The 16,729-nt window shown below is 33.9% G+C and overlaps 1 protein-coding gene across 2 annotated transcripts in view; it reads left to right on the top strand.

The window, feature by feature from the left end:
* LOC128225067 (tyrosine-protein phosphatase non-receptor type 13-like) overlaps positions 1-15,891 on the top strand; it is a 66,630-nt gene extending 50,739 nt beyond the window's left edge. For both annotated transcript variants that reach the window (XM_052935076.1, XM_052935075.1), the window contains 10 exons: positions 1,865-2,020; positions 2,696-2,872; positions 4,730-5,044; positions 5,331-5,498; positions 6,206-6,297; positions 7,947-8,806; positions 9,823-10,096; positions 10,713-10,878; positions 11,211-11,402; positions 12,407-15,891. In XM_052935076.1, the coding sequence (XP_052791036.1) occupies positions 1,865-2,020; positions 2,696-2,872; positions 4,730-5,044; positions 5,331-5,498; positions 6,206-6,297; positions 7,947-8,806; positions 9,823-10,096; positions 10,713-10,878; positions 11,211-11,402; positions 12,407-12,466 (2,460 nt within the window). In that variant the 3' untranslated portion in view covers positions 12,467-15,891. The remainder of the gene's footprint in view (positions 1-1,864; positions 2,021-2,695; positions 2,873-4,729; positions 5,045-5,330; positions 5,499-6,205; positions 6,298-7,946; positions 8,807-9,822; positions 10,097-10,712; positions 10,879-11,210; positions 11,403-12,406) is intronic.
* The last annotated feature ends 838 nt before the right edge of the window (positions 15,892-16,729 follow it).

Here is a 16,729-nt window from a genome sequence, read left to right as displayed (position 1 = left end):
AGCGCTTTTGCGCACTATATGTAAATCCCATCATCCTTTGAATGAATAGACTTTGTTGATCGATATATTTCATGGTCCAAAGTATCCACGCTACATTTACTGTTGCTTTTTTTATTTTAAAATTATAATGTTATTGTTTTTAATACTTATAGACTTAATGAAATCTGTAGCGTTCTTGTCGAATGGATATAAAATGACCCAATGGCGGGATAAATATACAAAGTGAACAATGTCAAATTATTGGACAGCTTTGTTATCAAAAAGCTGCCAGCATCAGATGAGTCTTTCCGTACCCCCTAAATAGAATAAGCCATCAACAAGTTCCAGAAGTCGAGTCACTCAAGATTGATACTTTTTAATATTCATAATATGTCTGGCATAATATGTCTAGGTGTAAATTTCTACTTTAATTAGACAAAATTATAATAATAATTAATAATAAAATTGCAAGTTGATTTTTCAAAATTGCAAGTTGATTTTTCATTTTGCGAGTTGCCTCAAAATTAAATTCGAACCATGATACATGGCAACTTGTCAATCTTTTCCACTCCCTGACTTGTTTTTTCATTTAGTCCTAAATGGTTTGAAATGCTTATGGCCATAATATATCAGACAAGTTCTACATCCAATAATGCTTCGGTAGTATAAAATAGGGCCCAAGGCAATAGTGTCACTACTCAATTTTTTCCACAAAACGATGTTTTTGCATTTTTCACATGTTTTAACAGTTTTCCATCTGTCATAAAATTTTTTAAAAAATGTTGATTTTTAAGTATTTAAAATGAAATTTTGTCCAAAAGTCGTATCTTAATTCGACTATTTTCATTTATACAACACTGTTGTAACTTGAGTTACATACAGTGTTGCACTGAAAACTAATGCTAAGTTTGATTTAAAAAATATGCAACACTAGTGATTCAATGAATTTCAACAATTTTCAACATATTATGAGTTGCAGCTTTTTAATTTGACAATGAAATATGACCGAACATGTTTGAAATTGCGATGTTGAGGAACCAATCAGATGAATTCTTCTTTGTGAGTTTAAAGTTTAACGCGAAGACAAAATAACTGAAAATAAGGATAACACAGCGATACCCGGTACACACAGTTATCTAGAATCTGAAGTTTCAAGTAAGATTTTAATCTTTTCCTCAAATTTGACTGTTCTTTTCTTAAAGAGGGAAGATTTATGCTAAATGCATACTTTCAATTTAAGATATAGAAACTTGACAATGTATGTTAACCCCATTTTATTATGGTATCATTTGAAAAAAAAATCAAAAAAATCTGTATAACGTATATGGGGTTAACCACACATCAAATTAACATTATCACCAATGTTACAATGGAATGTTAAGCTTTTAAATTTGATTCCTTATGGTGAAATTTAAGAACAATTCGTAAAGTGACACTTGTATTTAAAATCAATACATAATACACATGTATAAAAAACATGAATTTTGAGTGATAAAACTTTAACTACTTACTAAATAATGCATTCATGGAACATATTAATTACTAATAACAGGATTGTAGCGGTTTATTTAATAGCTGAAAATCCTCAAATTTATATTAAATGACCGGTGTGTTCTTAAAGATTTATAGTGATCAACTATTGTCTCATAAGATAGAAATTAACCCTGTTTTCTGCACCTTTCTTTCAAATTGAACACAGGACCCTTTATATAAGAACCGTAGTTTTTGATTTTATTCATCCTTTTCGGTAGAGTAAAACAATTGTGTTAATTGTGGTACATTTTATTTGGGAGTAAGAGTGTATTTTGGGATATTGCCCCTTTTTAGATTTATACAGGTCAGTATAATAATGTTTTGTTATCAATGTTACCCCCGTTTGATTCAGGAGTTCCTGGTCAGACTAAGAAAACCTGGTACAGGAGAACTGGGTTTCAATGTGGCTGGCGGGGCAAACACAACCGGGGGCTGCTATGTAAAATCCATATTGCGGGACCCCGCTCTCTCTGACGGGCGCCTTAAAGCTGGGGACAAACTAATTATGGTAAGAACCTAAGCTAATCTTACAGGGGTAAACACATTAAGATGCCATGTAAAAGCCATTTTGCTGGACTGTGCTCTGTCTGACAGACATTTGTGGATAAATTTAAGAATCTTAGTCGAATATACAATGTCGAGGAAATGATCAACAATGTTGTGGGGAATTGTCCACACAATAATTTAAAGTTGATGTGACATATTATCATGAACCTTTAGTGGTAGATGTCACTTAGCAAGTTAATGATCCCTACTGGTTTGGTGTCATCAGTTGCTCAAGGTCAAGGTCAAGGCTAACACAGTTCAAATATATTGTATGATTAATGTAATGTGCTCTGTTAAATGTCAAGGCTGTACGTAAATGTAGGCCATTCTTACAGGTTCTGTCGCTTTCAGACTTATGTCTTAGACCAAACTGAGGACAAATTGATTATATTTAATATCTTGTATGGAATTGATGATATCATTGGCGGAAGGGGGGGGAATAAGAGGGTTGGTTAGTTTGGTGTTGTTATCGTCCATAATTCACATATTTGGACACTCAGAACCCAGGAACAACAATGATTGTAAGAAACCTAAATTACATATAACATGACATTTCTGTAAAACAAACAAGAAAGCAACATTTTTACACTGATAATGTGGAGTGATGTGTTTGTTTGAAAGTTCATTACTTTTTCAGGTCAATGATATTGACATGCGTCCCTTGAACCATTTCGAGGCGGTGTCCGTTTTACGAGAGGCTACAGATGACGTAACAATTCGTGTATTTCGGCAGGATTTGGTCATGGGTGACTTCGGACAAGCTGAAGTCGAGAAACTGTCCCATGATCTACAACAAGAACTTGACAAACAACAGGTATAAAGAGTAACTAATGTAATAATTTAATAGTCCTGCTTAAAATGATTATAAGCTTTCGAAAAAAACGTCAGGGTATTGTGATAGCCTTGGTGTAGTTTGTCGCGTCATGTTGTCCGCATTGTAGTGTAAGAACTTTAACCTTGGTCAAAGCTTAAAAGTGTTCAAGAAATTCAAATGAAACTTGGTACACATGTTGTTAGAACCAATAAGCACAGGTACAGCAAGGCTCATAACTCTGGTTTTAACATGTTTATTCTGCAGTACTCTTGTTATAAAAATCGTAACAAGTATTAATTTTACATATATGTATAGTACAATCATTTTGGGTGAAACTTTTGTGTCTTTAAAAAGAATGGGCGGATGTGAATTTTGCAAACAAAAGGTAACTATATATATATATATAGTTCTTAGTTGAACAGACACAAGTAGAAAAATCTGACATATAGTCCTTGAACTTACTAAGTGGTATAGAGCATTTTTAACCAGGTTTTCACATAGTGAAACCTGGTTATTAGAATGGCGAACGTCGTTGTTCGGGCGGAGTCAAACTCACCTATGAAATTGAATAACTTTAGTTGGGTTGACATATCTTGACCAAACTTGGTCTATAAAAGAGTTTATGGGTACCTTTCATGGGATTGCGTTTGGGGTCCCTAGGGTCAAGGTCAAGGTCACTGTTACTAAAAATAGAAAAACGGTTGAAACTGAATAACTTTGGTTAGGGATGACATATCTTGACTAAACTTGGTCTATAGGAAGAGTTAATGGATACCTTTCATGGGATTGCATTTGGGGTCCCTAGGGTCAAGGTCAAGGTCACTGTTACTAAAAATAGAAAAACTGTTGAAACTAAATAACTTTAGTTAGAGTTGACATATCTTGACTAAACTTGGTGTACAGGAGGAGTTTGTAGATTCCTTTCATGGGATTGCGTTTGGGGTCCCTAGGGTCAAGGTCAAGGTCACTGTTACTAAAAATAGAAACACGGTTGAAACTAAATAACTTTAGTTAGAGTTGACATATCTTGACTAAACTTGGTGTACAGGAGGAGTTTGTAGATTCCTTTCATGGGATTGCGTTTGGGGTCCCTAGGGTCAAGGTCAAGGTCACTGTTACTAAAAATAGAAAAACGGTTGAAACTGAAAAACTTTAGTTAGGGTTGACATATCTTGACCAAACTTGGTCTATAGGAAGAATTTATGGATACCTTTCATGGGATTGCATTTGGGGTCCCTAGGGTCAAGGTCACTGTTACTAAAAATAGAAAAATGGTTCAAATTGAGTATCTTTAGTTAGGGTTGACATATCTTGACCAAACTTGGTTTATAGGAAGAGTTTATGGATACCATTCATGGGATTGCATTTGGGGTCCCTATGGTCAAGGTAACTGTTACTAAAAATAGAAAAACGGTTCAAACTGAATATCTTTAGTTAGGGTTGACATATCTTGACCAAACTTGGTCTATAGGAAGAGTTTATAGATACTTTCATGGGATTATGTTTTGGGGTCCCTTGATGATAGGTCAAGGTCACTGTTACTTAAAATAGAAAAATGGTTGAAACTGAAAAATTTAAGTTAGGGTTGACATATCCTGACACAACTTGGTATAAAGGAATAGTTTATGGATACCTTTCAATGGATTGCATTTGGGGTCCCTAGGGTCAAGGTCACTGTTACTAAAAATAGAAAAACAGACACAGGCTGAAGTTCTTCTGTCAATCATTAAAAACCTGGTGTCGCCGAATTGCGGCGTTTCTTGTTAAAATATAAAATTATTTCTGACATTGTAGATATTCCCCCACCCCAGAATATTGCTTAGATATACTGAGATAGCATGAATATATTTTTTTCAGCCAAATTTACCAAGCTTAAGCACCAAGACAGCTTTTGAAAGTGAGGATGAGGAGATAGATGAAGACTCCAGCAAACAGCAAATATCCAAATCCTCACCCCCTCCATCTGACCCCGAGGATTCTGAATCCCAACCAGAAGGAGACCATCTTTTACAGGACCTTATACAGTCCCTAGAGGCCAGTAGGGATCAGTTTGGGGCTGGGGTCCAAGAAAGTGGGGCTACTAGTCCTAGAGGGGAGAATCTATGGCAGGACAGGGCCCAAAGGCTTGACATGCCTAGTCCTGGTAGAGCTCGTTCTCCACAGACTGCTGAGGTAAGATTGAGTCCCCTTCTTGTGTAACTGTTTTGGTTGAGGGAGGTAAAGGGTGGGATTATGTTTGCTTTGATTCTTATTGAGGAGACTATATATGGCAGGACGGGGTCAAAGCTTAGCTTGATAGCCCTTGGAAATACCTTATCTGATGGCTTGGTTTCATCCTGATGATGGCAAAAATTCTTAACATGATGGCATCAGGCATTTTAATAAATGCTAGACCATGGTTCAGCCACAATTTCTGATTGTCACTAACTTACATCTAAACATTATATTTTCCCCACAGACATCAGTATACCAGATTGACCTAGAAAAGCCTACCATTGGTGGCCTTGGTATCAGCCTGGTGACCGCAGAGAGTCGTAACATGACGGGTGTGTTTGTGAAGACTATTATGCCTGGTGGCGTGGCTTATGACGATGGCAGGCTGCAAGTAGGAGACAAAATACTCCAGGTAAGCATTGTTTTAGTTTAAACATTATATATTTCACAACGATTGTGAAGATTGCTATAATAACTTATACTAAGTCACTCTCGTTAGCTCGATGTTGCGCGAGAATGTGGTCTTGTATTGTTGGGGAAACCGGAGTACCCACATAAAACTAACTTGTCCAGCTTGGTGACCACTAACCAAATTCACATGTGCCCAGGCTGGCAATTGAACCAGGTTGCCTTGGTGAGAAGCGAATGCGCTAACCACTGCACTTACTGGAAAACCAAGCATTGTATTATTGAATGTAATGGTGACAATCTTATCAATGAGGTTATAATTCCAAAAAAGTTTTGAATTTTGTATATAGGTCTTGATTCTAAAATAATAATATTCTGAGATAAAATTGGAGCAAAATGGTTGCCTCAATGTTTATTTGAAGATGCCAATAAAAATTAAATTTCATTTTTGACATTGAATTCATCTGAAGTTTTATCTAATAATATTGTTTGAATACTTGATGATAAGCCGTAGGGAAAATTCTCTTTCAATCAGTTTCTCAATATGTGCATAAAAGTATAGATTGAATAAATGTGTCTTTAGCATATTGCATTTATGTGTTGAGGGCATTGCAAGAATGAACTGTGGAGATCAAAATAAACAAATCTTATTTATATCTTGACCGCCTTGATTGCATGTGACTTGGACAGCAATGGGTTTTTTCATTACAGATAAATGGGGAGTCACTTGTTGGAATGACCCACACGCGGGCCGCTACCATCTTGAGGAACTCCCAGGGAAAACTGTCCCTCACAGTCTCAAGGTGAGAAATTTTTAGGGGAGAATGGCAGTGGTTAAAATAAATAAGCCTCCGAGCCCTGCACTGGAAATATGTGCAAGCCAGGCTTGCTCAAAATTCATCATCTGATGGCAAAACAAATGAAAATCAGATGAAATATGCCAGAACAATAAAAATGCAAAGATCGCCTTGCAAAATTGTAGTATTTAAAACTCATAGATTGACATATTTCAATAACATTCAAAAATAATTAGTGAAAAGTTCAGTCTGAAAAATTAATTGTTCTGTAATTAAAATGGGTAGAATAAAAGTTGATGTTTCTTTTTTAATTTTAATGCATTATTATGTTTATTTCATTTGACTTGATTGATGAAATCAAAACAGGCATATGATTTCTGTATGGATAAATTAAAGTATGCCTTCATAAATGGTGTTGTTTTTTTCAATTAGTAGCGACGTGGTCACAAATTCCCATTATAACTAGGGATGGAAACCGGATACCAAATCGGTATCCGGATATTCGTATCAAGTATTCGAATACTATCAGGATACTCGTATCAAATTAGTTTCATAATAAGTAAATTTCCTATTATATGTCACCCACCTTCTGTTATTTGACATAATTGTCCACTTAATTTATAATTCGTCATATGGCAATTTCACTTTTTCATTCATTCTTTCTCAGTCTTAATAATTTATAATGTTATAATCAAAGCTAAACAACTCATTTTACGTCATAAAACTCATGATGAATACCACATAAACACCTCGCGAATTTGATAGTCACTTCGGCCGAGGTGGTTGCTTGGTTACTGCCACGTGCTTTCGAGTTTGTTATTTATCAGCAGGTTTCATGTTAAATGACGCTTTGATTATTTGATAGTCGATTGTAATTTTATTTCATTATGTACATTGTTTGATTTAATGCAATACCTACAATTTCTGCGGTGTTTTGTAATGAAGGATATAATTGCGGAAAAGATAAGAAGACAAAAAGACAATCTGATTTTTCTTTATTTACATGCGTGTACTGTTTTTAATTACCAAATATATAAATTATTTATTTCCTATTTAGTATTTATTCACGTATTCAAAACACAATTACAAGATGCAAAATGATGGAAATTTGATTGAAAAGTGAAAAAATAAACAAATTTGTTTTTGTATTTATTGTTCAGATAGCAATAATTTCTTCATGCATATTCATCAAAAATATGATTGGTCATTAATAGCTTTGATTGCACGACCCTTATCTTGTGATTGGATGATCAATTCCTACGGATTAATGATCAATCCGTTAAAATCAACTAGTGCCAATTAAGCACATCTGAGATCATAAAACAACACTTGTCATTGTAAACAAGGTCATAGAACTTCACAGGGTGCTGCACAAGGACACAATATCACGCCTCGTGCAAACATCTAATTAGCAGACGATTTGTGACACATACCCGCGACAGACACTGTTGATGACCTGAAATGTTTCATCTGAAAAGTTTTATAACAATTGCTATGACTCTGCTAAGCTATTTCATTGAAATTTTAATTCTTAACGAATATTCGAATACCCATTTTGGTATCCGAATACTTGCGTGATATCCGGATACTCGGATATTCACTTCCATCCCTAATTATAACAAAAAATAATCTTACGGCACATATTTAAATTCTAGGAACAAGTCAAGAAATCCATCGTGGCTTGATGAAGATTCGGCAATTGAAAACAACCAACAGAAGTACAACACAGATGATGTAGGATCCAGCTTCGATTATGACATTTCCGATCTCAATGACACGAGTTTATCCATCACTAAACATGTCCCAGCAGATATTGTTGATGATTCAGTTGATGATCTGGTTGCTGAGGCAGAAAGAATACTTAACCATAATGCTGATTCTGTTGCAAAAGATTTGGAAACAAGCGATGATGAAGATGATTATGATGAAGTATTAGGTGATGATGTTGATAATGATATTAATGATGATGATGATGACTTTGAACCACCGCCTCTACCTGAAAAACAGTCGGTTAAAAATTCACTTAAGTTCTTATCAGCTACAGAAGTTATTGATTATAAACCCGATGAAATAATACTTGAATCAGAAGATAATGATAACAGTGTTACTGTCGAGGATGATGATGATAATGAATTTGAGAAACTCATCAAAGGTGGTAGTGATAAAGAAGATGATAATGACGATGATGATGATGATGATGATGATGATGAACAATTTTATGTAATGAAAAGATATGACGAATCTCAATGTTGGTGTCATAATTTAAGAACGTTGGATATAACCGTGCCAGACGAAATAACGGAAGATTGGTTATTTTCGTTGTCCCTAGTAACAGTCCCTGATGGTTCAAAATCATTAATCCCTGTGTTGATATCAGACTTGCAAGAAAAGATAGAGTTAGGCGATCCACAAGCGGAATTTAAGCAGCTTAGAAATGTTCCAATCTCAGACTTTTGTGAGGCTGCTTTCTTGCAGCCAAACAGAGGGAAGAATAGATTCAGAAATGTACTGCCATGTAAGTACTGTTATAGAACATGAACTCTTTCATTTTGTTAGTTTTAGCTTGTAAGTCTTTGAAAGAAAAATAGTTAATATAATTGTCAAAGCCTTTGTGTCCATGTTGTAAATAACTGTAACCTTGGCCATAATTCAAAAAGCTTTCAAAATATTCAAAGAAACTTGGTACACATGTTGCCAGTGTCAGTATGCACATGAATAGCTGAATTTCAAAATTGTTGAATTATGCCCCTTTTTCAACCTCAAAACAGCTCAAACATAAATTTAAATTTAAAACTGTTCAAGATATTCATTTGAAACTTGGTATACATGTTGAAAGAGACAATATGCATATGTATAGCAAGACCCTGACTTCAATATAAATGGTCCAGTTATGCTCATTTTGGGAAAACAACAACATCAGACAAGAACAGACAAAAGATTAGCATTAGCTTCATGATGCTTTTGTTTTAAAATCTAGTATTGTTAAATCTGTACATGTCATCTTTGCAGTCTAAGTTAATATCTATATCTCATAAAAAACAACAGTTTTTGTAACATTTTTTTGTATTTTGCAAGTGTACAGTAAGGTGTTGTTTTAGCAACTTTTTGTGTCTTACCGTATTTAGTATCTTCAATAAATGCGGATTCTATGCAATATTCCTCTGTTTATAATCTTAATTCATGAGTATATTTTGTACTGAATCAATCCTGAAGTATTTAATATGTTAATTTTTGTACTCCAGTTTTACACAGCTATGCTGAGGAATAATACATCAAAATTTGGTGCTCTGGGTAAAAGACTTACAACACATGAATTCACTCTTGCATAACATCGTGCCAACAAGCATTATCAATATAATGTTTGTCATCTTAGAGCAATAACTTAATAAGGGCGTTTATAAATAGAAGCAGATATTGAGTTATTGCATTAAGGTGACGAGTTGTAATAACTTGTCACTCAATCGTTTTAAAAGTATGTCTAAATTATTTCATGACACCTCAGTGAAAATCTATCTCTTTCTGTATTTGTAGATGACATGAACCGTGTCCTCCTTACACCATCCCCAGATGCGGACACAGACTACATCAATGCAAGCCACATACAGATTGATGTCCGAGGCAGCGTAGGGGACTATATTGTCTCCCAGGGGCCCCTTCCTGAGACTCTGGGGCATTTCTGGCAAATGATATGGGAACAAAGGGTCACGGTCCTGGTCATGCTGACCCTTGATAAAGAGGGATCAAAGGTCAAGTGTCACCGTTATTGGCCGGAGAGTGCAGACACACCGTTGGATATCTGTGATGGGTGGGTTAAAATATTTTGGTTTTAGCTTGATGAGTCATGATATTTTGTTAGCTTTTTATGGGATCAGTCCAACATATATAAAAAGCAAATACGTTTACCTTGCATCAAGCCCACGAGCCCATGATTTGTGTCATCATTGTTGTAATTATTGGCATTATGTTCAATGTTGGACAACACTAATTATACCCAACTTATGAGAGTAAGACCTATCATTGTTTCCATGTAATTTGAAAAGTTATACTCAGTAATAATTTTCGAGTAATTGCACCCAGCTGTGGTGCTGTGGTATGCTAGTCAGATCATTCATGTGTAATGTTAGTTACCTTTTTCTTTACAAGAAATGAAAAATGCTATAGTAAGCATGCAAACCCAAGTAACAGGCTATTCCGAGTCTTGCACACCTTGTGGTAAAATATATTTCACCAAATAATGTCTGATAATTATCATGAGAATACAATGTACTCAATAAAAGATAATTCTTCAATTCTTAAGTTAAGTTTGAAGAGCTTGATACATGCTTAATTTTTTATTACTAGCAATTGTATGTTTATAACACAGTTTCTGAAGTTTAGCTTTAGCAATTTAATAATAATATAGTGATTGTCCTATTTTACAGTGAATACCGCCTAAGCCTGCTGTATGAAAATGAGCTTGAAGCGTTCACAGTGCGCAGTGTGCTGATGGAACACGTAGAAAGTGGTGACACTCGACGGATCTATCAGCTCAATTACACAGCCTGGCCAGACCACGGGGTACCACCATCAGCCCTTCCACTGCTACAGGTGTGTATTTATGCAGGATAAAAAGAGAAAAGAGAATTACATATATAGTGGACATCTTTTATGAAAGAAACTTTTGCATTGTTCAGTTCTTTAGATCATTAAGGCATTAAGCAAAATGATCCTATGTTTAGCATACAGTTCAACTTTCAAACCTACTAGGTGGTGGGGAAAGATAAACAGTGCCATAGAAAAAAGAATAATTTGCCCCTGACAGTAGATTTCACCAATGAAAATCATAAAGCATCATAACTGTAACTTGCAAGTACGGTAATTTAAAATTGCAGTTTTGTCTAACACTTGATATATGACACATAATTGTTGTCTGTTTACAGTGTATGCGACTGAGCCATTTATTACGCAGCGAGGGTCCAATATTGGTCCACTGCAGTGCAGGAATCGGCCGATCAGGCACTTTCATAGCAATCGACCTAGCCCTGGCCCATATAGAACGAGGACAGCCATTTGAAGTTCCTGAGATTGTGAGAGAGTTACGACGTCAAAGACAGGGAATGATCCAGACTAGGGTACAACTTCTAAATACATTCTTTAATGATATTAGCTCGGGCCGTATTCATTAGGCATCTTAAGTCAATTTCAAACTCAAGTTGATTTCTTAAAATGTTCATAGTCAAATTCAAAGGAATGTATATAAAGTGGTTTTAACATTTAAAGTATATTTTTCAATGAGGTCAATGATAATAATGTATTTTGGAAATTCCAAGATATTTATTTCATATGACTCAAGAGGTACTTAAATTATGAAAGTGACTTAAGTAAGGAAATTACTTAAGAAACTTTATGAATAATGACCCTGTTGTGAAAGCCTTGATGTTATCGGCAGCGTTATGCAAAACCCTTGACCTTGGTTAAAACCAAAAAAAGTCAAGATATTCAAAGGAAACTTGGTTCACATGTTCCTTGTTAGAAACAATATATATATTAATAGCAAGGTCCATTACTCTGGATTTAATAGTTATTGAGTTATGCCCTTTGTTTAAATGAAGAAACAAGAGCTGTTGAGCATTGCATTTGCTCTGTAGAAGTTGTGATGGCTTGTCTGTTTTTTCAAAGAAAGTCCAGGTTATTGTCATTGGTTTTGTGATGTGTGTTGTGCTAACACTTAAATCTTGTCCCTTAGTCAAAATCTGTTCAAGCAAAGTACTCATCTATACTTTGAGTGGCAATACATGTTTGTGTATGAGGCCCAAACCCTGGCTTTATTATTTGTTAAGTTATATATCCTATATCAAATTCAACTGAGAAAAAACCAGATGAGAACTGGCATCTCCTGACAATGTTCTTGTGTTAAAAATGAAATTGATTAGTTTTATAAGTTATGCAGGTGCATTGATTTATTTGAAGTAAACACAAGTTAGTATTCAGCCTTGCATTCAGTCTAATATTGGTTTGATGTTATGATAGTGATATTTACAAAAATAATTAAACGAGTTAAACCTCTATTTTACATTTATAGATGTAAATATTTGTCTTTGATTATAAACAAATTCATCTTTATTTTATTTTTCAGGATCAATACCTATTCAGCTACACCGCAATAGTTGAGGCTCTACTAGAAACCCCGACCTAGAACAATCAATGATCATGTATATTTCCCACAGTCTTACAATACATATTTTCCTGACCCATGACTAAGAATGTGTGTATTGGCGGCTTGCAATCTTTAAATGAGGGCTTACTATGGTTGCTAAGTTAGGGTTTATATTTATCTGACCACAAAGTAAAAGAAATGTAAGGTGTTCTTTAATTTATCTGCCTACAATGTAGAAAGCCCGCAATGCTGAATGTCTGTGAAATTAGGGCTTTATATTGCTAAAATCTTTCAAATTAATGTTCATTAGTCCTAAAAGAATATTGCTAAAATCTTTCAAATTAGGGTTCATTAGTCCTAAAAGAATATCGTTTGCTGGCCCTATATTTATCCATTAATATCTAGAATGCTTGTACCGGTTGATTTGTTAGAGTTGAATCTACACTAGTCTGAAATAAAAAAAGCTATTCTTTCTGTAAAAATTCTGAAAGTATGGCCCCCAAAAAACTAGATACATGTAAATGTACAAATTTGGTCTGTTCTGTTTGTCTTTTCTCTTACTGTTTTAAAGTCAGGTTTTACATGTCTTTAGCTATTGTTTGAGCAGAATCTGTCAAAATCATGTGTTAAGTAAATAGGATAGATTTTTTGTAGTAATTTTTTATCATATATACATCACAGTAATACTATCACATACATTGTGGTATCACATACATTTTGTTATCACATACACTGTGGGATCACATACATGTTGGATTTTGAAATGCCAGTACTTTTTATCAATTTCTCATACAATTTGAATGTATATTTTACATTTCGTCAAATCCATTCAGTGCAATGTTGTTTATTTATTTCATGTGTTACTTTTAATAATGTGTGTTAATTGGACTGTTGGTTAATGTTAGAACATTGTTTTATTTAGAATCACCAGAGCACACCTTTGTATTTTAGCACAATATTTCATAGTGCCGTTAATTGCCGTTATTTTACATGTGACATGCCATATGTTTTTTTATCATCACCTGGCACAGTTTTAATATTCAACGTTCGTTTTCTTTGATAGCTATTTTGACTAAAACCTGACCACAGAGGGATTTTTATGTCGATATTTTAATGGGGAATAATTAAAAAAAAAAATTTTTTTTTCTGTATCAGAATATTTAATTACCAAGTTTTATGCTAGAAAGTACACATTATTTTCCACAGAATGTGATGGAAGGTATTGCCTGCATACTTTAGATCAAATTAATGGAGTTATTAGTAATTTATTTCAGTTTCATTTTTTATCTGTGTATGCAACAAAGCATAAAGAGTTTTAACCCAATTTTTCTCACAATTATTCAACAGGGCCCTGTTTCAATTAAGATTGTAAGCCCAAAGGACGTAAATTTCCATGAATATCCCTGAATTCGGAGTAAACTTCATTTCAATAAACAATCGTGATGACATTTATTGCATAGAATCTGGCCATAACTTCAGGGGTGAGGTCAAGCTCTTTAAATCAGTTTTATGCTTACGACTAAGATACCATAAATGTCTGTGTATAGGACGCACTTTTCCCCCTAGAATTCTGAAGAAAAAAATGCCTGCTTCTTATCTATGGTTTTAGGCTTCTGACAAATTTTTTAGAAGTAAATTTCAAGCCGAATTTGGCTTTTTAGATAAATCAATGAACTATCAAATATCTTTGAAATTGAAATGGGGCCCAACATTTTATTTATCCTAGCATATTAGCTACAGTAAAATACGGAATAGTGATCTGTCTTTGTTAATGTCATACTTGTACCTTTTCTATAGCCATACAATCTTGAGTCTCATTCTAACTTTATATTTATTTTAATATACACCTGTTCAAGTATTTATTGTAGACTAGTTTTATTTATCCGTCCCTTTACATTTTAAATGTAGGAAACTATTTTACAATGCCTGCCTGTCTGTCTGTCTGTCTGTGTATTTAATATACATGTAATGTTCCTTGTAGTAATATACATGTATCTTTATTTGTAAACTACAGTTTACTTGTAATCATCTTGTCTTAAAGAACTAATTGTTGAAAAAAAAACCTTCATTGTGTAATGTTTAGAAAATTCCATACATTATATAGTGATATTTTCTAGCAGCTAAAGATATGTATTGTTTTGTATTTTACCTTTGTTCATATTTTTAAGCAGTTGGAAAAATTAATAAATGCAATATTCTTACAAGTAATACAGAATAGCCAATACTCGGAGATCCTTTTTTGCTGTTTTACTATTCTTTTGTTAAAGATTTTTCTTCAATTTAGACTTGACCCTTATCTTGTCTTGGGTATTAAACATAATTACAACAATAATCACAACTGACATTATTTTGTCTGGAAATAGAATTGTTCAATTTGTTTGATCGGCGAATCCTACATTTTAGACACTAATAACGCTTTGAGAAAGACAAAATAAGTGATGTGTCATTTCTAACATCATTTTTTTCTTGGTTAAACATTTTACAATGTTTCATTGGGCAGATGTTTTTGATTACCAAGATATTGTGAGATGATATTGTATATTTCTGGGAAGTTCCGGCTTATTTAAATGATTATCTTGTACTTCAAAGATGTTAGGGAAACTATTATTTTTTCAATGATCTCTATCTTGAAAGTCTGTCTTAAGCTAATAAGCTGAATGACCATCAATCCTGACTGTTATTTATATGTTACTATTAACTGTTATTTTATCTGAATGTAAAATTGCACTTTTTAGAATAATGGTCTTTAATTACTTTGTAATATGATAAAATTTGAACGTTTAGTGTGTTTCTAATATTTATGAATAATATTTATAACCTAGTCTCTATGTTCACAAGAAGATAATACATATACTGTGATATATCTATTTAATATATGAAATAGTAGTAAATACTGATAGTATTCCTATTTATTTTAACAGAATATGATTTTCATGGATAACGCTTCCGCTGCTGAAATCTCTTTAGCTTTCTTTGATAGGAACGTCCCCAGAATTCTTCACCATGAATCATGCAAATTGGCCTGAATCGCAGTAGTACATTGACAACTTTAGTGACGGTGCCTGACCGAAGAAGACATTGATATTGTGATCTGCAATTGCTGTTTAAAGCATTTCAAGCCTTACAGTCTTGTAACATCAAACTTTCAAATATCACATTATGTACATTGCACGTTTTTCATGAGTATATAACTCATACGGACTGAACAATCTTATTCATAATGAGTCTTCACCTAATTGCATAATAGTTAAACATATACATCACATTAGACATGATTTGTATTTACCCTCATACAATATGTGTTGGAATAAATATATGTACCTGTTTGACATGTATAATCACAACGTACAACCATACATTAGCGAACATTCCTAGAAATTGGAGTCCATTTTAGAACATACGAGTACAATCATTATATGTATGGAATATCTGTTTTCGACTAATAAAGTATGTAATCAACTTCAGTCTCGACTTTTCATATATTGGTATATATTTGTTAAATAACATTATCGGCCGTTCGTTCAAAACATTGTTAAAGTTAACAACGCTTTTTACTGGATCGTTGTTAACTTTCAAATCTGTAACATTGTTAAAGTTAACAACGCTTTTTACTGGATCGTTGTTAACTTTCAAATCTGTAATACTCTATAGGTCTCATGGATACACATGTGTTCCACGGCACTTTTCACAAATATTGACAATATTGACATAACCGATTTAGATATACTTGTTTGATCTAAAGAGATGAGCACACAATGAAACATATCAACTTGATAAGTTAACAACGATATCGTTAACAACGTTGTTAACTTAACAAAGTTCTGAACAATCGTCCCAACATGTCCAAATGAATGAGTAATGACTAATATTGAGCAACGTAAAAATCCATTTCTTTGGCAGTAAAGTTTCTGCGAAGAAGGGCAATTTGACAGTGACAGTGTCTCGTAAAAATAAAGTTGGAAGTGTTAGAAAAAGGGGCAAACAAGGTGAATTGGCACGCGCGCCATAGCGCTTCGTGGCGATGATAAAAATGCCCTGGTATGTGACCCAAATCCCCTAGAATTCTGAACAAAATCCCCTGGGAAGTCTTTCAAAAATATGGCATGTATGAAGGGGTAACAAGTCTATGATCATTTTATATTTATGTAATAAATCTATATAATTTTAGCTAGACCCTAAGCAATAAAGGTTAATGGTGTGTTATACATTCAACATGTTGGCTGCCAATCTATTTACAATCATATTATGACGTTCACTTCATTGCCTGACTTGTGTGGGCCGTGGAGAGATTATTAGAATCTG

The sequence above is a fragment of the Mya arenaria genome, chromosome 2 (assembly GCF_026914265.1).
Source record: "Mya arenaria isolate MELC-2E11 chromosome 2, ASM2691426v1".
NCBI lineage: Eukaryota > Metazoa > Mollusca > Bivalvia > Myida > Myidae > Mya > Mya arenaria.
The sequence above is the reverse complement of the archived record's forward strand: the minus strand, read 5'-3'. Positions and strand labels throughout refer to the sequence as shown.